The 22,153-nt window shown below is 35.9% G+C and overlaps 1 protein-coding gene across 1 annotated transcript in view; it reads left to right on the top strand.

Moving 5' to 3' along the window:
* LOC150100023 (26S proteasome regulatory subunit 8) overlaps positions 1-22,153 on the top strand; it is a 137,202-nt gene that overhangs the window by 53,760 nt on the left and 61,289 nt on the right. The window contains exons 5-6 of the mRNA XM_090403142.1: positions 5,900-6,025; positions 19,217-19,378. Coding sequence (XP_090259268.1) covers positions 5,900-6,025; positions 19,217-19,378 — 288 coding nt within the window. The remainder of the gene's footprint in view (positions 1-5,899; positions 6,026-19,216; positions 19,379-22,153) is intronic.

Genomic DNA, 22,153 nt, shown 5'->3' with positions numbered 1-22,153 from the left:
AAATCCAGCATTATTTCAAAGCCGAATACAGAAACTATAAAAGTTTTGTATGAAATTTGACCAGAGAGCTGACAGGAATACATTTGCTGTCATTTACGAGTTGTCCTAGCCAAACCTTATAGGAGACATGATCACTTTGCTCAAGCATCCATATATTTGCCGCCTCTATAAGGTTTCTGCCTGGTCTCTGAGGAGAACCAATTAGTTCGAAACAGCTGTCGGGCCAATGAAACCTTATCCAAATGGACCAGTAGGAGGCGAATATGTGGACACTTGGACAAAGCGATCATTTCTCCTATAAGGTCCGGCTAGGGCAACTCGTAAATGCTGGTGAACGTATTCTCGTAAGCTCTCTGGTCAAATTTTGTACGAAACTTTTGTAGTTTCTGTATTCAGTTTTGAAATAATGCTGAATTTAATATCCACTTCATTTATGTAATTTTGCATTGCCAAAATGAAGCCTTTTGACTCTTTATTTTAGTAAAAAAAGCTTTCTTAAATTGTTTCCAAAAGATAGAAAAAATGAATTAAGTCAAAGAAACAAAAACTTTACATTAATGTTATCCCACTAGAGCGCACACACAAGAAACTTCCAGAAATGGAGCTTTCTGTGAATTAGTGTGTTACGCATTCCTGCCGACTCCAGATCCTAGTAAAATATTCATGAGTAGAAGCCTCGAGAACACCGAGTATATATATCTGGTGATGAAGTTCAATTAACTTCACGTCTAATTTTTACTGTATAGAAATTAGAATCTTTTTGATATTTATTTCTTTAATATAGGATAAGAGAATGTAGAAGTCACAATTTACATTGCCACTGTTATTGACAGAAATGCATGAAAATAATATGCTTTCTATCACGTTCTACTTAAGGTAAGGTAACAGTCCCTCAGCAACTATAAATTCCCTTTTCTTTACAAGCTTTCTCCTGGCTCCACTCTATTTCCCTGTAGTTTAAATCACTCATAGTTCTACTAGTATCCATAAAGTTTATCTGTTCTGTGCAGTTGGCAGTCCTCCTTAAATGACTGTTCTGCAGCATTTATGTATGTTGTTCTGTTAACCTCCACTAGTTCATTCATTATATTATCCAAACTACTGTTCCCCACCACTATCATCATCTTTCTAAATCTCCACTCTGGTTGTAGTTCCGCTGTGTCATAAGTAGTATCCCCCCCCCACCTTTCTTTTCACGTCTGTCTTCCATGAATACTTTTTCTTTCCATTACATTCCCATAAGGACATCTTCTTTTGTTGTCCAAGTCTTACTAACCAATAATTTTTGGTCCTGTTTCATTTACTAATGCTAAAAATTTCTTCCCTACATTCCTGATGATTCTTGGCATCTAGTTGAACACATGATAATCAACCGACAACTAATTAATGTTCAAGTAACTTGTAAGGAATTTGATTCAACCACATTCCTCACCCATCCCCTCCCACTTATTTTTCTCATCTGACAAAACTAGTTAAGGATGTTCTCGATACAAATCTTAATTTTTACATATCTTTGCCTATTAGACTAAGTGGCCTGTAATTCTCCATTATGTGCAATCAATTGCAATTATGAATTCATGTAATCCTTGCACAATTTCCATTTCAATGCCAATCCATTTGTATTAAGAGAAACCTCCAGGGAGTCAGGGACTCATCTTCATGGATGCATTTTTCATCACTAGCAACTTATCCACCAGGTCTGTAACAACACCCCACTGTGTAATTGATCTTGTTAGATTTCCCCCTCACACCAGATGGCTTCAAACTCACTGCCACATGAAATACTGTTAGTAGTAGTACTACAATCATGGGTCTCAACTCAGTGTTCAAGTCATCTGATATCATTAGCAGCACAGTCTGATTCTGTGTCAATAATACTGTCACTGATTCCCAAATAGACCACATTCTAATCAATGGAAAGTGGATCAGATCAATCAAGAACTGTCGAGCATATAATACTGTTGAACTAAACTCTGACCACAGAATAATCAGTGCCCACCCTTGAGGTATCATGTAATAATAATAAAATAATAAATAATAGGCCTAGCCTACAAGGAAACAATACAACTGGACAAATTAAATAACCCAGAAATTACAGCATCTTTCTGCAGCACATTAGGAAACAATGTGGAAAACATTCTTAAAGATCCAGTTACTGAAAAGTATAAGGACATTGAAGCAGTAAACATAACATCCAACAAAATTCTTGGAAACAAGCAACAAAAAAGACTCAGAAAAATGGATTATCCCTGAAACTGAAAAATATATAAATGAAAGAAATACTGCTTAAACAGGAATGAAATAAAGATAAACTGGACATTTTAAAAACAAGGTCAATGAACTATGATCAGAGACAAAGGAAATCAAATAAATACTGCAAAGAACTTAAAATTATAATAAAACTTGGGATACTAGGAACACTTTTCAAATGATAAACCATATCTGTCATCACAAAACAGAAGTGGAAATATTGTCTCACACACATGACAAAAACAGTAGACAGCTATCAGTAAATTCGAACTTGATGAAAGAATGGAGAAACTACTTTCAAGAATTACTGAATGTTGATAATCCCCAACATTCAAGTCAGTTAGTGGACCTTCATCTAACTACTGCTCTACCAGTAAATTGCGAAGACTTCACTGAAAAGGAACTAAAAATAGCAGTAGATCAAACAAAAGCAAGAAAATCCCCAGGGATTGATGGAATCAGAACAGAAGCTTTCAAAAATGCTGGGTATAACATGTATTCCAATCTCCTTGCCATAGCAAATCAAGCATTAAACATTGGAATAATACTAACAATGGAAACAAGGCTTTATTGTCCCTATACCCAAAAAGGGCAGTCTTAATAGACTGGATAACTACAGAGGTATTACTTTGCTATCAGCCACAGTTAAAATCTACAATCGGATGATACTCAATAGAATAGAAGTTAACACCACTTTTAAGAAAAAACCACACTGGATTTCTAAAAAAACAATGTACAATAGAACAGATACATTGCATCAGAAGAATTATAGAAGTTTCATGTGATAAAAACTTACCACTCATTTTAAACTTTATTGACTTCAAAAAAGCCTTTGACTCCATTAATAGAGAAGCAATGTTTAAAATATTCAGCTTCTATGGTCTATCCTCAAAATCATACAACCAATCTCAGCACCTTATAAAGATTACACTGCTGCAGTAATCTTTAAAACAGAAATCCTTTCCGGTGACAACAGGAGTCCTGCAAGGGTGTGGGGGGGATGTACTAGCACCTTATTTGTTCTTGGTATGCTTAGACTACATCTTTGCAACACAGAAGATCTTTGTTTTAACATTAGAGCATCCACCCACACCATGCAAATAACTGATCTTAACTTTGCTGACGACATCGTACTTATTGATACAGAACCAACAAGTGCACAAAAACATCTCAGTATAGTAGAGGCACAGGCTAAACTTATTGATCTACAGATCAACATCAAAAAGTCCAAAGTATTCTTAATAGGTTATGAAACCTTTATACTTCATATCAACAATAAACCCTTAGAAAGAGTAATGGACTTTCAATATCTTGAATCGTACATCAGCAATATAGAAAACATAAACAACTGGTTCTAGTCTTTCATAACAAACTCTGCCTCATCTGCAAATCATCATTAATATCGTTAAAGACAAAATTAAGACTATACCATGCAACCTGTAGATCCATCTTCTTGTATGGTTCTCAAACCTGGATAACAAACACAAAAAAAAAACTACAGATCTAATTAACTCCTTTGGAACTACATGTTCAGACTGATCCTTGGATACACTTGGATGGACTGTGTCACTAATTCTACTGTGCTAAATCTGGCTAAGCAAGAACCACTTGTCAATATATTCAAAAACTACAACTCAGAGGGTTGGACATCAGCTCATACATCCTGAAGTCTTACCCTTTTTGGAATCCCTCATCCTGTACAAACCAGAAGATGACAATCGCTGCAGAGGAAGACCATGCAAACAATTTTGGCAATACATCTGTGAAACCATCAATAGACTGAACTGTAAAATTCATTCTGAATTCTGCCAGTTAGCTCAAGACCATAATTTGCAATCTTTAATTTTTAATGTAAATCTCTTCCCTTTTCACATTGTATCATATTGTGAATAAACTATGATGATGATGTTTCTCCTGTCACCAGAGCAGCCATCTAGTGCTACCTGTTGAAAATGAGCTGCCATCTAAAGACATTAAAAAATATACATCAGGGGATTTCAGCCAGGCTAGCCCTTCTTTTATTTTATTCTCAAGACCATCAGCATAATCATAAGATAAACATTATCTGAATTTTTTTTTTTTTAATGATGATCTCAAACTCATAAGTACTGAATCTTTGCTAAACTAACATCATGGACAGTGATAAATTCTGGAGAAAAATTTAACTAACCTGCAGATATTCAAATATCTGCAAGTTTTAGGAAACAGAATGATTCTGTTTTGTGTATTATATATGTGGTGATAAAGAATTATAAGAGGTTAGGAACCAAATGGTTAACTTAATCTCTTTCTTTCAAACAATCGAGAATTTTAATACAGGTTTAAAAGCATCATTCAGGATAATAGTCTCACATTAGCAATGAAAAGTGTACTTCCCATAACAATTTCAAGTTTTCAGCATACAAGTTTTCTGAATATTTTATTGTTTACTGAATTCAGAGTGAGGAAGTGCAAGAGCATTATTGCTGTTTTTACACTGTGGAAATAGTAAATGTGAAAAATGCTCTCCAGTAGGAAAATAAAGTTTCATTTGAATTCACAAAAAAAAAAAAAAATAAATAAAATAAAATAAAAGAACCTTTATCCTACAGGATGGATTGCTGCAAGGATCTGTCCTTGTCCAAGCTCTGTTCAACCTGTACACAAGCAACATCCCTCCAACAGCCAGTTGAAAGTTTATCTATGCTGATGATATGTAATTAATTGCCACCCATGATAATACCATTCAAGGCCTTGAGGAAACACTGAGCAAGATCTGAGCTTATTGCAAAACTTCTTTGAAAGCTGATGACTATCCACTAATTCCAGCAAAACTATTATATTAGTTTTCCACCTAAATAACCATGAGACTCATAGAAAATTAAAAATAAACTTCTGCAACAGGACTCTAATCCATGAAAGTAACTCTTGCTACCATTATGTCACACTTGATTGCAGTCTCGCATAGCAAACATATGAAAGAAACTAAATTAAAGTTATCTCAAGCACAACTTGGGGTTACAGTGCTTTAACTCTTAGAACTGCAGCCCTGGCTCTGGTCTTCCCAGTGGTAGAATATTATTTGCCAGTTTGGAGCCTAGAAGTCACCATGTGACTGCAGCTTAACAATGAGAACCATATCTTGTATTTTAAGATCTACTCCTTTTCCATGGTTGCCTGTTCTTTCCTACATTGAAAATCAGAAATAACATGAATCTTCCTATACATCAAAATATTTCTCTAGCTCTGCTACCTTACTACTACTAGATCCTCATCTGGCTTGTGGAAATACCAGGTGATGGTTTCCAGGACTGGTGGAGAAGACTGGAATAACTACTTGATCATAGATCCAACTTCCAAACCTTCAGGAGTCAATCTACCTTAACACCTCTGGAGCCTGCTAACAAGATTTAGGACTAAAGACAAGGCTGCTGTGCAGGGAATTTTACAGCCTTGCATGTGTGGCACCGTGCAGACTATGCATCATATCACTGATGCCTGTCTTACACGTTCCTTTCTTGGAGAACTTAGGAACTTGAATTTACTCCCAAATAATGCCATCTATTAATTAAATGAACTCTTAGTCTGTATATAGCTTTACTGATTAATTTCTTGTATTTTTACACTAAGTAAATATGAAAAATTTTAATTTCATTATATTTCTATTTAGGTTCATCCTGAAGGAAAGTTTGTAGTTGATATTGACAAAAATATAGATATCAATGATGTTACTGCAAACAGCAGAGTTGCATTAAGGAATGACAGTTACACACTCCATAAAATCCTTCCTAATAAGGTAAGTACATGTTATTTGTACTTTTTTTTTTTCATTATTCATAATAAGTTATAGCAATAGCATATAAATTTTATTTACATAATGCTAGGTAGTAAAAGATTTTTGTCTCATTAGATGTCTCTAGTTTGCTTATTAACCACTTTAATACCAACAACTTGAAGTGACAATCATATTCATACTCCTAAGTAGATTTTTTTCAGACCCATTCTTACACATCGTAATATCTTTTGTGTTGGACAGCTGATAGAGGAAGCACTTTTGCAATTCTAATCAGCAGTAAATAGATTCAGCAAACTACCGGATTATATGCTACATGTGATTAATGCATCAAGAAGCTTCTGGATATCAATTGATCAACTGGTGAATAATTTACACTCAAACTATCTGATGTGTATGAAGGAAGTCTATATGGTAGAATGCATGGAGATGATGGCAACAAGTTGGGTTCCTCAATAGGAACCCCATATGTATTTCCCCCAAATTTCCATCTTAGCATGTCATGTCCCATCCATCTTCATAATTTTTTCCCAAAACAGCATAGCCTCCATAGCTCAATTGGTATCAGTGATCCTCTTTGGTTGGAAAGATCTGGATTTGAAGTCCATCTAGGGCACAAAGGCCTTTATACAGGGGCTTTTCAATTGAAGCTGGTTTAGCTGATCTCATATGGAGATAGCAAGATGTTTTCTCCCAGAAGTTCAAGTTTTTCATCCCATAAAAACAGGCAAACAAGTCAGCAGAATACATGCAGTTTACAGACAAAATGCACTTCTCTCACAACCTTAGTTGCTTCTTCTTTAAATCTAAACAACTAACTAACCCCAAGACAACCAAATGTTTATTGCACATATTACAAATTGACTACTTAACCATATGTATAATTTTTACATACCAACAAACAACACTTTTTAGTTTGTATTTCAAAAGTATTCACTAATTTAAGGTCACTTATTGACCTTAAACTAGTTATTATTCACATCTCATGTTCAAAAACTTTGACGATTTCAAAACAAGCACCAAAGTGGAATAAAATAAAATAACAATATTTTTCATCATCATCATCATCATCATCATCAAATTCCTGCCATGTACCCTCACGGGGTGTACAGGATATGACAGTACTACATGAAAAAATTACATCATTACTAACTTCCTATCTACAATTTTCCTCCAAATCAGTCTGTTACTTGTCAAGACTCCAACATTATCAGATCTTATATTTCTATCGTCTAAGGCACTTTGTACCGTATCAATCCACCTATATCTTGGTCTTCCTCTGGGTCGTTTTCCTGCCAACCTGGCAGAGAACACTTGTTTTGCTAATCTTTCTTCTCCCATTCTATTTAAGTGACCATACCATCTGAGATTAACTCTGCTAACGCATTCCTGGATGCTAACAATGTCAAGTTCTTTCCTAATATCCTCATTTTTAATATGATATTGCCATTGATGCCATCTGTTCACGCCTCTAATCTTTCTCAGGACTCTCATATCTGTGATCTATGAGACCACAGATATGGCATATGAGAGCTCTAGTCTTTGGTCAAGTGCTTTACTTCTGACCCAGCTCTCAGATCAATAAGTTAAAACTGGTTTGAACACTGTCTTGTATACAGCTAATTTAGTGTTCTGACTAATTTCTCTCTTATTCCATATGAATTTATTCAATTGACATCCCACGATACCAGCTTTGCTGATTCTGTTGTCTATTTCTATATTTAGATTACCATCTTCAGTAAAAATTGTGCCTAAGTAGCTGAAATGTTTTACTTGTTCCACAGGTTCTCCATTCACAACACAGTTGACATTTTCAATGATTCTGCCTATTTTCATTGTCTTTGTCTTTTTATTGCTGACCTTCATACCATATCTATTACAACAGCTATTCAATTTAGTCAGAAAATCTTGCAGACTTGTAGCGGATTTATTTAGAAGTATAACATCATCCGCATAAAGCAAAGAGCTGACATTAACATCTCCAATTTTGATATCAGGTTTAATACCACATTCCTTCATAATGTGATCCATATAGATAATGAATAACAGAGGGGATAATGTACATCCTTGTCTCACACCAGATTTAACATTAAACCATCTTCCTGTACTTCCTTCAATTCTAATTGCTGACTCACAACTCAAATAAAGACTAAGTATTGCTTGATATAATGCCCCATTGACACCATATAACTGCAGCGTATTGAATAGCTTCTCTCTTGGCACCTTGTCATATGCCTTTTTCAAATCGACAAAACTTAAATACAGATCTTTGTTATATTCCCATGCTTTCTCGACTATTTGTCGTAAAGTGAAGATCTGATCCTGACAGCCTCTATTTGGCCTGAATCCAGCTTGTTCTTCACCAAGCTTTTCTTCCACAATTCTTCTCAACCGTTTCTCAAGTATACTTGCATAGATCTTGCCAGGAACACTCAGTAGGGAAATACCTCTGTAATTCTCACACTCAGTTTTATTTCCCTTTTTATATATGGGTACTATGAGAGCTCTACTCCAATCATCGGGAATTCGTCCCTCTGCCCAGGCTTTCTGAACTATGCAGTGCAGCCACTGTAAGACTCTTATACCACCATACTTCAGCATTTCTGGTCGAATATCATCTACTCCTGCTGCCTTTCCACATTTCAAGCCTTTGATGGCTTTTTCTGCTTCAAGTATGGATATGTATTCCTGACTGCATGCCTGGTCAGTGTTTTTTATCACTGTGCTGTCATCACTGCTTGTTTCATTTAGCAGTTTTTCAAAGTAATTACTCCATACTTCAAGGATATCTTTTTCTCCTGTTTTCATTTCACCTTTATCATCTCTAATTCCTTTTACAGCACTCTTTCCTCCATTCTTAAGCTTCTTCCACAACCTCCAGAATATTTTGCCACCTTCTTGATATTTATTTTCTATATTCTTGCCAAAGTCCTCCCATGACTTTTGTATAGCTAGTTTTACACACTGTTTAACTTTCTTACATTTGTCTCTGTATTCTGTAAGAGTAAAAGCTGACTTATTTGCCAGGAACTTTTGATATGCTTTCTTCTTTTCCTTCACTGCCTCTTTAACTTCCTGTGTCCACCAGGGAGTTCTGATTTTTTTATCCTTGCACACAACCTCACCACATGCCTCTCTGGCAGAATCAATCAATGTTTCCTTCAGTTTGCCACTGAATCTCCAAGGTTTGATTCCTGTTCTCAAACTCTTTCATTTTCTTTTCAATAATATTTCTGTATTTTAGTCTACAGTTCACATCTGAGAGCTGCTCAACTTTTATTCGCTTTAAAACTTTCTTACATGTTATTCTTTTCAATATGAAATTCAATTTTATCCTGCTCAAGACTAAATAGTGATCACTTCCAATTTCAAATCCTCTGTACACTCTGGTGTCCTGCACCAGGGAGAAAACATCACTATCAACAATAGCATAGTCAATGAGACTTTTCTTATTCCTAGCCTCTTCTCTCAATGTGAATTTGTGCACATTTTTATGTTGGAACATGGTGTTAGTAATAACCAGTCCATGTCCTGAGCAGAAATCCAACAGATATTTGCCATTATTATTAGCTTTGTTCTTTTCTCCAAATTTTCCCAAAATATTTTTGTATGTCTCACAGTCATTTCCTACTCTACTATTTAGATCCCCAACAAGGACCAACTTTTCCTTTTTCATTGTGTCAGTTGCTTTTTCTAAAGCCTCAAAAAATTCCTCCACTTCTACCTTAGTAGAAACTTCTGTGGGACCATAGGCACAAATAAGTCTCATTGTCCAGTTCCCCATTCTCATATTTGCCCACATTACTCTACTTGAGACTGACTGCCATTCAAGAAGATTAGCCTCGTATTTTGTGTTGAATACTATGGCTACTCCTTCTTTTCCTTGATTGTCATTGCCTGAATATAACATTTTGTATTTATTGCTCAGAAAGATCTCACCAGTTTTGGTCTTTTTTGTTTCAGTCACCCCTATTATGTCGATCTGGTACTTATCTAATTCCTCAGCTAGCTCCATTTCTTTGCCATTCAGGCTTCTTACGTTGATAGTACCGATCTTTAACTCTGGTGATGTTGAGTTGGAGTTTGTTTTCAGATTTGTTCCAGTAGCTGACTTTTCGCTGTTTACCCTGGTTCTATGGCGAAAACAACGGGAGCCTTGTTTAACCGGGCGACGCCCCAGCTGGGATGAAATTTTGTCATGTTGTACCATCATTTTTTATTTTGGTTTAACCAATAAGAATACAATTTGGTCGGCTAAATCCCAAATTACCAGCCCATCCTCGTTCGTTCAGTATCAAAGTAGATACCCAACAGGGTGCACCACGAGAAGGTGAGGATTGGACATTAGGTCAGAAGCCCTGGTCGGTTCTCCGCATTCCTTTAAAGGCTGTGTGGAAGTCTCCTCTCAGTTATACAGCTTTGACCCTTAAGCAGTTTGAACACTGTCTTGTATGCAGCTAATTTAGTGTTCTGACTAATTTCTCTCTTATTCCATATTAATTTATTCAGTTGACTTCCTACCATACCAGCTTTGTTGATTCTGTTGTCTATTTCTATATTTAATTTACCATCTTCACTAAAAATCGAGCCTAAGTAGCTGAAATGTTTTACTTGTTCCACAGGTTCTCTGTTCACAATGCAGTCGACATTTTCAACGATTCTGCCTATTTTCATTATCTTTGTCTTTTTAATGCTGACCTTCATACCATATCTATTACAACAGTTATTCAATTTAGTCAGTGAATCTTGCAGACTTGTAGCGGATTTATTTAGAAGTATAACATCGTCCGCATAAAGCAAAGAGCTGACATTAACATCTCCAATTTTGATTATCATGTTTAATACCACTTTCCTTCATAATGTGATCCATATAGATAATGTACATCCTTATCTCACTCCAGATTTAACATTAAACCATCTTCCTGTACTTCCTTCAATTCTATCCTGACTTACAACTCAAATACAGACTAAGTATTGTTTGATGTAATGCCCCATTGACACCATATAACTGTAGCGTATTGAATAGCTTCTCTCTGGGCACCTTGTCATATGCCTTTTCCAGATCGACAAAACTTAAATACAGATCTTTGTTACTTTCCCACGATTTCTCCACTATTTGTCGTAAAGTGAAGATCTGATCCTGACAGCCTCTATTTCGCCTGAATCCAGCTTGTTCTTCACCAAGCTTTTTTTTCACAGTTCTTTTCAACCGTTTCTCAAGTATACTGGCATAAATCTTATCAGGAACACTCAGTAGGGAAATACCTCTGTAATTCTCACATTCAGTTTTATTTCCCTTTTTATATATGGGTACTATGAGAGGTCTACTCCAATCATCGGGAATTCGTCCCTCTGTCCAGGCTTTCTGAATTATGCATTGCAGCCACTGTAAGACTTTATACCACCATATTTCAGGATTTCTGGTCGAATAACTTCTACTCCTGCTGCTTTCCACATTTCAAGCCTTGTGCTTTTTCTACTTCAAGCACAGATATGTATTCCTGACTTTATGCCTGTTGAATGTTTTTTACCACTATGCTATCACTGCTTGTTTCATTTAGCAATTTTTCGAAGTAATTACTCCATATTTCAAGGATATATTTTTCTCCTGTTTTCATGTAACCTTTATCATTTTTAACTCCTTTTACAGCATTCTTTCCTCCATTTCTAAGCTTCTTCAACAACCTCCAGAATATCTTACCACCTTTTTGATATTTATTTTCTATATTCTTTACGAAGTCCTCCCATGACTTCTGTTTAGCTAGTTTTACACAGTGTTTAGATTTCTTACATTTGTCTCTGTATTCTCTAAGAGCACAAGCTGACTTATTTGCCAGGAACTTTTGATGTGTTCTCTTCTTTTCCCTCACTGCCTCTTTATCTTCCTGTGTCTGCCATGGAGTTCTGATTTTTCTATCCTTGCAGACAACCTCACCACATGCCTCTCTGGCTGAATCAATCAGGGTTTTCTTCAAGACTTGCCACTGAACCTCCAAGGTTTGGTTCCTGTTCTCAAACTCTTTCATTTTTTCTTCAATAATCTTTGTGTATTTTAGTCTACAGTTCACATCTGAGAGCTGCTCAACTTTTATTCGCTTTAAAACTTTCCTACATGTAATTCTTTCGATGTGAAATTCAATTTTATCCTGCTCAAGACTAAATAGTGATCACTTCCAATTTCAAATCCTTTCTACACTCTGGTGTCCTGCATCATGGAGAAAACATCACTATCAACAATAACATAGTCAATGAGACTTTTCTTATTCCTTGCCTCTTCTCTCCATGTGAATTTGTGCACATTTTTATATTGGAACATGGTGTTAGTAATAACCAGTCCATGTTCTGAACAGAAATCCAACAGGTATTTGCCATTATTATTAGCTTTGCTCTTTTCTCCAAATTTTCCCAAAATATTTTTGTGTCTGACAATCATTTCCTACTCTGCTATTTAGATCCCCAACAAGTACCAACTTTTCCTTTTTCATTCTGTCAGTTGCTTTCTCTAAAGACTCAAAAAATTCCTCCACTTCTACCTTAGTAGAACTTTCTGTGGGATCATAGGCACAAATGAGTCTCATTGTCCAGTTCTCCATTCTGATATTTGCTTACATCACTCTACTTGAGACTGCCTGCCATTCAAGAAGATTAGCCTCATATTTAGTATTGTGTGCTATGGCTACTCCTTCTTTTCTTTGATTGTCATTGCCTGAATATAACATTTTGTATTTATTGCTCAAAAAGATCTCACCAGTTTTTGTCTTTTTGTTTCAGTCACCCCTGTTATGTCGATCTGGTACTTATCTAATTCCTCAGCTAGCTCCATTTCTTTGCCATTCAGGTTTCTTATGTTGATAGTACCGATCTTTAACTCTGGTGATGTTGAGTTGGGGTGTTTTCAGATTTGTTCCAGTAGCTGACTTTTTGCTGTTCGACCTGGTTTCCTGGCAAAAACAACGAGGACCTTGTTTAACCATGCGACGCCCCAGAAGCATGAAATTTTGTCATGTTGTACCATCATTTTCTATATTGGTTTAAGCCAATAAGGATACAATTTGGTCAGCTAAATCCCAAATTGCCAGCCCATTCTCGTTCATTCAGTATCCAGGTAGATACCCAACAGGGTGCACCACGAGAAGGTGAGGATTGGACATTAGGTTAGAAGCCCTGGTCGGTTCTCTGCATTCCTTTAAAGGCTTTGTGGAGGTCTCCTCTCAGATATACAGCTTTGACCCTTAAGCACCCCTGTTGTTTGACAATCATTTCCTACTCTGCTATTTAGATCCCCAACATTTTCCTTTTTCATTCTGTCAGTTGCTTTCTCTAAAGACTCAAAAAATTCCTCTACTTCTACCTTAGTAGAACTTTCTGTGGGATCATAGGCACAAATAAGTCTCATTTTCCAGTTCTCCATTCTGATATTTGCCCACATCACTCTACTTGAGACTGCCTGCCATTCAAGAAGATTAGCCTCATATTTAGTATTGAGTGCTATGGCTACTCCTTCTTTTCTTTGATTGTCATTGCCTGAATATAACATTTTGTATTTATTGCTCAAAAAGATCTCACCAGTTTTTGTCTTTTTGTTTCAGTCACCCCTGTTATGTCGATCTGGTACTTATCTAATTCCTCAGCTAGCTCCATTTCTTTGCCATTCAGGCTTCTTATGTTGAGTACCGATCTTTAACTCTGGTGATGTTGAGTTGGGGTGTTTTCAGATTTGTTTCAGTAGCTGACTTTTCTCTGTTCACCCTGGTTCCCTGCGAAAACAATGAGGGCCTTGATTAACTGGGTGATGCCCCAGCCGGCATGAAATTTTGTCATGTTGCACCATCATTTTGTATTTTGGTTTAGGCCAATAAGAATACAATTTGATCGGCTAAATCCCAAATTGCCAGCTCTTCCTCGTTTGTTCAGTATCCAGGTAGATACCGAATAGGGTGCACCACGAGAAGTTGAGGATTGGACAGTAGGTCAGAAGCCCTGATTGGTTCTCCGCATTCCTTTAAAGGCTATGTGGAGGTCTCTTCGCAATTATACAGCTTTGATCCTTGAGCACTCCTAAATCTCCTTATTAGTATTGTAATCTAGATGAAACATATGTCCAATGTATAGTCAGCCATCTTTCTTTACTTATTGAATATTATGTAATATTTTGTTATTTTCATACTGTTGCAGATCTTCAGGGAGATGATATATTCTCTGCATCTTCTCTAACCATGATGAAATTCCTAATTAACACCCATACTCAAGACTAAACTGTAATCTTATGTTATTTCCTGATTCACTAATAGGAGAGGAGTGGGTATTTCCTGGAATGTTATGAATGGAAGTGCCTTGAAACTCATTCTTTCTGCTACAGTTTAGTACATAAATGTAGTATATACATTAACAGTGAAATTCTCTTTCTGATGTTATAGCATATACAACTGACAAAGGTGTCCAATAAACAGAGCTGTCTCACACTGGATAACAAAAATCATCTGCTACCTAAAGACTTACACAAACATCCATGCTTCACTTGGATTTGAGTGGATTGGTAGTGCACTTGCTTTCCATCCCATAATTGTTTGGAAAGCAGGTCACTCTCCATTCTGCCAACCATACTGTCAGCTGTGTTACTCTAATAATGTCTGGTACAGCTCTGGAGGAAATATACCAGGAAATGATGTTATGTATAATTTAACATGATATATATTATGTTTAATATATATAACATAATTTAAATAATATAATGAAAGTGTGTGTGTGTGTGTGTGTGTGTGTGTGTGTGTGTGTGTGTGTGTGTGTGTGTGTGTGTGAGAGAGAGAGAGATTATACTTGGTATAATTGAAATAATTGGTATAAGGCTCACTCTTCACTCCCTCTCCTTTAGCCTAAATTGAATAATTTTGCTGCTTGATTTGCTTAAGGGTGTTATTTTTTTCCCCTCCGCATAAACATGAAACCAGACTCATTACATTCAGTAACAGTGCTACATGTAAAGCTGTTAGAAAGAAAGGAAGAAAGTAGTTTTATGATGTGCATTCATGCTGTGATCACTTAAGATAGAATAGTTTCCTGGTTAGAAACTAATAATAATAACTATAATGACTCAGTACAAAGTAACAAATCTATCACCTCTTATATCACCAAGTTTTGATATCAATTTGGCTATGCCATATCTGTTGTGTCTACAAATTGTTTAGTTTTGTCATCATTTTGACGTAGTATTGTATTATCTATACTAGCTGGTATACTCAAAGATGTCAATGAAGTATTGGCATAATTAATCAGCTGAATAAATATAATTAATCTTTTACATTTTTTGTAAAAATAGTAACAGCTATCATTCTGAATGTTTTTTTCTTTTGTCTATGAGCTTCTGGATAGCACTGAAAGGTATAGTGATGGCAACATATTATAGCACAGTAAACATTTTATTTTATATAATTTATGCTAAAAACTGATGTGTGTGTGTGTGTATATATATATATATATATATTATTTTGTATTCATAGTGTGAGTGAGGTTTGAACATTAAATACTTTAATGTCTTTTAATTCTGTATGCAACATATCACCTTCAAAATACAATGGGTTTCCGAAAAGTAAGGTAACACATTTTTTTTCTCGAGGATGTTTAATAATATCAAGTTGAAATTATACACCAAGAAATAACTAAACAAACATGCACTATTTCTCCACAAAGTCTCCAAATTTATTGATGCCACTTATCCCAATGATAAATCAGTTTATCAGTACCAGTACTGAAGAAGTCTGTACCTACACCCAGTAACCTTTCCCTCATCCATAGTGAAATGCCTTCCAGGAAGGTGTTTCTTGGGGGGGGGAGAACAAATGGAAGTCTGAAGATGCTAAATCTGTGCTGGGGGGGGGGGCAGAGTTTTTCAATGATTACTCTGCAACCATTCACGAGTGGTGTGCACAGTGTGTGTGGAGTAGCATTGTCTTGCACTAAAATCACACCACTTGTCAGGAGTCCTAGTTGTTTGCATCAAAATGTTAGCTTTCTGTTTGTCCAACATTTCACAGTAAACGAATACCAACAGAACACCTTGGCTATCCCAGGAAGCTGTGACCATGACTATTCGGATAGTGGGAACAGTTTTAATTTTTTTACAGACATAAGATTGTGGATGTTTCCTGGTCATGGAGTCATGTTTGCTCTCTGGGGTAAAGTGATGAACCCATGTTTAATCTCCTGTGACTAGGAGAGCAAGAAAATCCTTGCCTTTGTTGCTGTATCACAACAGATTCTCCAAAAATAGTTTTGCCTTGTGCTCCTCTGACAATTGTCAGGGCACCCAGCAGGAGCCACCTTTTGAAAGAAAAGGACATGTAACAATTTTGTAAATAGTAGACTTACTCAATTCACCACTTGTGCAATTTCACACAGTTTCATTCACTGGTCTTCAAGAATGATGCCTGTAATTCGTAAAATGTTGTCTTCTGTCTTGCTCAATGAAGGCCTATTCTTCAGACGTCAGTTTTCAGTGTCACCATGGCTGCTTTAAATTCATTGCAAAACACACCTGCTTCTTTTTGCCACACACACACACACACACACACACACACACACACACACACACACACACACACACACACACACACACACACAGCAACTGGTTCACAGTGAGTGCCACTTAGTGAAGTCCCCCTGTTGCTTCCAAAAAACAAATAACTTCACTGTAAAGCAACAGTAGTGCCACACTGGGAGGGGTGGGTGTCTCTGAACATTATTAAAGGCTCTGTCTGCCCACCGTTTTTTATCTCATTTCCTTTCACCATTATTAAGAGGGGGGGGGAAATGTGTTACCTTACTTTTCGGAAACTCCTTATACTTGATCTGATCTGACTCAGATATATATTTTCCATTTTTTTGTATGCACATATGGAAAAACCCTTTGAGAATTGCTTTTAGCTTCTTTGTCCTATTCCTTTTAAGGTCTTGAATGCAAAAATGTTTCTTTTACGACAGACTTCAGTGTAGGAAACAGAATTTGGCAAGATCAATGATTCTAGTGGCACTAAGCTCACCAGATATGTATAATAACACTAGATATATATACAACGCATTTAGCTAGCACAAGATTCTTTCACAGATAAGGTAGAACAGCATGATGTATTATCCTGATGCATTTATGTGATTTTTACCACTTACTGGATCTTCTTCTAATGGTATTAAGCAATCTACCTGGTAACATGAAGATTTCTTCATTGAGTTACTGTCCTTGATGCAAAAATAATCTAAGTATGATCCCTTCCACATTAAAAGTGCAATGACATTCATTTATATTTGCTTTTAATTCTGTTTTTGTTTACTGAAAATTGGGAATCTTCCAGTTATCAATGATTGTTACTGGGTTTCTAGATCATAGCCATAAATCTTACTTTAATAATTTGTATGACATGCCATTATCAGTAAGTTTCATTTTTCTACGATGTGCATTGCTTAAGAGTTACTTGTGCAATAATGATGAGAACTGTTTACACATAAATACAAGGATAAACAAAACAAAATAAAAAACTTATTTGCCAGATATTTCAACCCCAAAATAATGGAGCATCTTCAGTGGCATGCAGGTTGATATGTATGAGGTAGAATGTTAACAATAGATTATTTAAAAAACAGTGCTATGTGATCATGCAAAGAGCATTGTAGAGTAGGCAAGATGTAGAATTGATATAAAAATGCGACTTTCCATATTTTTTGCAAGCAAAGGCAGTCATTCCAATACAAATTATAATGATCCAGCAGGACTTCAGCACTCTCCTTAAATAAACATTTGAATTTAAAGCAGCATCAGTGGAGTAGGCCTATTCTCGACCAGAAAATTTTATGGTAAGTATCAATCCCGTGCTGCACTAGACCAGATTTTTCACCTTTCTTATTAATGATATGATTGGTGTTATAGTAATCTTTTCTCACAGAATGTCCAGTTTGTGTGAAATAGGGGAGGTGGCAATCACTGGGAACTTGGTACATGCCATGTAGGGAGAAAGGAGAATGTTTATCTTTAGAAGAAGGTAGCCATGATGAGAGTTTGTTGATTGTAAATAAAATGAAGTTATAAAAACGATTCCAACTCACAGGATCTCAAGCTATAACTTCCTAAAATTGGATACATTATGCAACTAAATGGACTATACTGCATGCTTTTGACTTCAGCATGCCAACATCCAGCAACCTTGAACCAGTACAGAAAATTTTAGTTCTGTATATTTCAAGTATTTCTGAACTGATTTCAAGAATCCTTGAGAAATATAGCCTAGTGCCTAGTAGAGGTAGAAAATAAATCTGAGAAATTTGTTCTAGTCAGCATGGGATTAATACTGACCACAGAATCATCCGGTAGATCATAGAATACACCTACTCCACTGTTGCCAATTCAAATTTGAATGTATTTAAGGAGAGTGCTTGAAGTCCTGATGTATCATCCTAATTTGAATCAGGCTGCCTCTCCTTGGTAAAAAAAAAAAAAAATGGGAAGTCTCGTTCTTATCAGATATCAGTGTCTTTCAAATAATCTATTGCTAATGTTCTACCTTGTACCTATTAGCCTGCCTACCTGTCACTGAAGATGACTTGTCTGAATTGTATTTTCTGGTTGATCTGGCAAATAAAATTTTTTTTGCTTTTGTTTCATTTATTCTTTTGTCAAGACGTAGATTTTGCATAAGAACCCTTTAAACAAATTTCACTGATATGTGCCTCGTGTTTATATTATTATGTGACACCTCCAAGGACTCATTGCGGGAAGGCACTCTACTCCACTCCCACTACATACATCTGTCTGCCCTAATACACACAACTACCATCAACGGCATCTGCCACCCATCACCACCAACAACAGCATTTTTTTTCTGTAAATTGTGTGTGTTCTTCAGTTAAAATTTTCTGACACGCTGGATGAAATCTTGGTCAGCAGACACTTAATTGATAGTTACTCTTCAGTTTGATTTCATCATATAGGTGACAGCATTGATAGCTTCGTTGATACAAATGCTCATAGGCTTTTCTGATAATTTTTTTACTGAATTGTGGCCATTTAAAATTGTTATTACTAACTCCACTTTGCACATTATGAAAGCAGTTTCCATATTTAATGATCAGTCTTTATGTGCTATACTAGTATCTTTGCAGTTTATTTTGCTGATATATATATGCCAATTGTCTTTTGCTATCTTTATTTAGGTCGATCCACTTGTCAGTCTTATGATGGTGGAGAAAGTGCCTGACTCGACATATGAAATGGTTGGTGGTTTGGACAAACAAATTAAAGAAATAAAGGAAGTCATTGAATTGCCAGTGAAGCATCCTGAATTATTTGAAGCTCTTGGAATTGCTCAGCCAAAAGTATATATATATATATTTTGTGAATCATATTTAATATATCTCTGAGTAGATTTTTCTCATTTGAATATGAATGCATAACCTCAACTTTAATGGTTCAAATGCAAGACTGCTGAAGTGTTTGAAAATACGGAATCATACTAATATAATTTGTCTTGTACTCTGAGTTATATTGAGTCTCATATATTAGCTCATTTAAATCAAAATTAAGTAACTATATGCTAACTAGCCATAACAAATATAAACAAGCTTTTTTCATATGAGGGTGGTCTGAAAAGTTCTTGGCCTCAACCATAGATGGCAACACTATTGGCAAGATTATTTTTTTCTATGTTGGTACATCTCTCATAAGCATCCATGTGTAATTGCAAGTCATTCTATCAAGTAGTTTGTTTTATACAGCTGTCTGAAGCAAAAGTGTTGTTTGTATCCCTTGAAATAGATAAAATGAAGTATTGTGGGGGTAAAAAATTATTTGTAAAAGAAGGTTTAATGGCAAAAGAAATTCCTTCGAAGTTCATCAAAGTTTATGGGCACTCTTCTCCTTCGTTTTAAGAAATTGGCTGCCAAGCTTAATTTTGGCCGTACCTGCCTTGAAGATGATCCACGTGAAGGACGTCCAAAAAAGTGTAACTCCACCAGAAATTATTGATCAAGTTCACGATATGGTATTGGATGACCGAAGAGTCAAAGTGCATGAAATTGCTGAGACTATAGGCATTTCAAAACATGTAGGATATTGTTTAAATTAAGGGGGATATTAAATCCCACATTGTTTCAAAACTGAATAAGAAACTCAAAGATCGGAATCTTCGAGTTTCATGCCGAATATAGTAACTATAAAAGTATCGGCGAATAAGAAACTCGAAGATTCCGATCTTTGAGTTTCTTATTCGGTTTTGAAACAATGTGGGATTTAATATCCCCTTAATTTAAATAATGTTTACATCGCCGAAATGAAGCCTATTGGCTCTTTATTTTAAATAATGTAGGATATATTTTGCATGAAGAATTGCAAATGAAAAAGCTTTGTGCGAGATGGGTGCTGCGCCTGCTCACACACCAGATCAAAATCTCTGAACTGTGGTTGGAGCGTTTTAACAAGAATAAACTTGATTTTGTGTGTTGATTTATTACTATGGATGAGACTTGGATTCACCATTATGCACCAGAATCCAAACAGCAGTCAAAACAGTGGATAGAAGCCGGTTGTTCAGCGCCAAAGAAGACAAAGTCAGTTCCATCAGCAGGAAAAGTCTTGGCATCGGTGTTTTGGGATGCTAAAGGCATTTTCTTTATTAATTATCTTGAAAAGGGTAAAACAATAACCGGGGAATATTATTCCGATCTTTTAACCAGACTAGATGAAAAAATTCGTGAGAAAAGACCCAGGTTGCAGAAGAAAAAGATCATCTTTCATTAGGGCAATGCACCCGCCCACAAAGGTGTTTTGGCCATGGGAAAATTAAGGAATCTGCATTATAAATTGTTAGAACATCCACCCTATTCTCCAGATTTGGCTCCCTCTGACCTATCTCTTCCCAAAACTAAAACTCTTCCTTGCTGGTCAACGTTTTTCTTCGAATCAAGAGGTGATTGCAGCTGTAGAGGGGGTATTTTGCAGATCTTACTGAGAACCACTACAGGGATGGGATAATGGCGCTGGAGCATCGCTGGAATAAATGTATTAGTCTTAAGGGAGATTATGTTGAAAAACAAAAATAATTTTGAAATTATAAATTAGTTTTTTCATTGTTAGTCCGAGAACTTTTCAGACCACCCTCATACATACAGTAGCGAACAAATTAATCTGACTAAGCCAAATTTTCATCAAGTTTTTGATATTTGTTTGGATTTGGTTTTAGTTCACTATTTTGGTTGAGTTCTGCATGTTTTAGCTGTTTCTGTGATGCTTATTAATAATATTGTATGTTTTTAATAGTGTAAACTAGTTGACATTCATAGTGTTTTATTCATTTTGTATGGCAAAGACAAATTGTATTTGTCTTTGCCATACAAATTATTATTAACAGTACCTGAATCAACACTGATTATAGTGTTGATTCAGGTACTGTTGTCGTGGTTACTTTCCTTTGCACTCTCTGAAGTTTTCAGTTTGCTTACCACGGTACCTTATCTTACTTATATATCCTTTCTCTCTTCTATCAAAATCTTACTGGCCATGCCATTATTTGTTATAATATTTAACTTTGTATTGCACCCCTTTGACTATGCCCCTTGTTCAACGTTCTTTCCCCTTTTGCTTTACCTTGTGCCTTTGTTACTTGCTTATTATAATGCTACTGTTATCTTAGCTCTCTCACCTATGCAAGTAAATTGCTTGTCTCCTATCAGATAATTTTTGTCTTAAGATCTTTGCAGTCTTATTGGCTTCTTTATTTTCTAGACATCATCTTATCACACAACAATCTGATGGAGTTCCCGATAAATATTAACACTTATTTTTTTACTGCACCAGCTAATACCTAGGATAGAAAGGATTCTTGCTCAGGGTGATCCCTTCAGAGTGATACATGATAATTAGATCAAGATTAATCTTATCCCTCCGCTTGCTTATTTCTTTCTCACAGTTGTAGCTTGCTTAAAATAATTGTACTCACGGGTTTATCCCGCTTAGTTCGTTGATATTTTTATGAGCGGTAGTTTTGAATTCATATAACATAAGCAGATCAGGCAATTACTTGAATGAAACAATTTAATGAGCCTTAAAGTGATATACAATTATACAATTCAAACAGGTTATCATGAATGCACTCA

Source organism: Typopeltis vanoorti, chromosome 13 (genome assembly GCF_054136105.1).
Source record: "Typopeltis vanoorti isolate ZY-2024b chromosome 13, IOZ_Tvanoo_1.0, whole genome shotgun sequence".
Lineage (NCBI taxonomy): Eukaryota > Metazoa > Arthropoda > Arachnida > Uropygi > Thelyphonidae > Typopeltis > Typopeltis vanoorti.
Note: the sequence above shows the minus strand (reverse complement) of the source record. Positions and strands in the feature narration are given on the sequence as shown.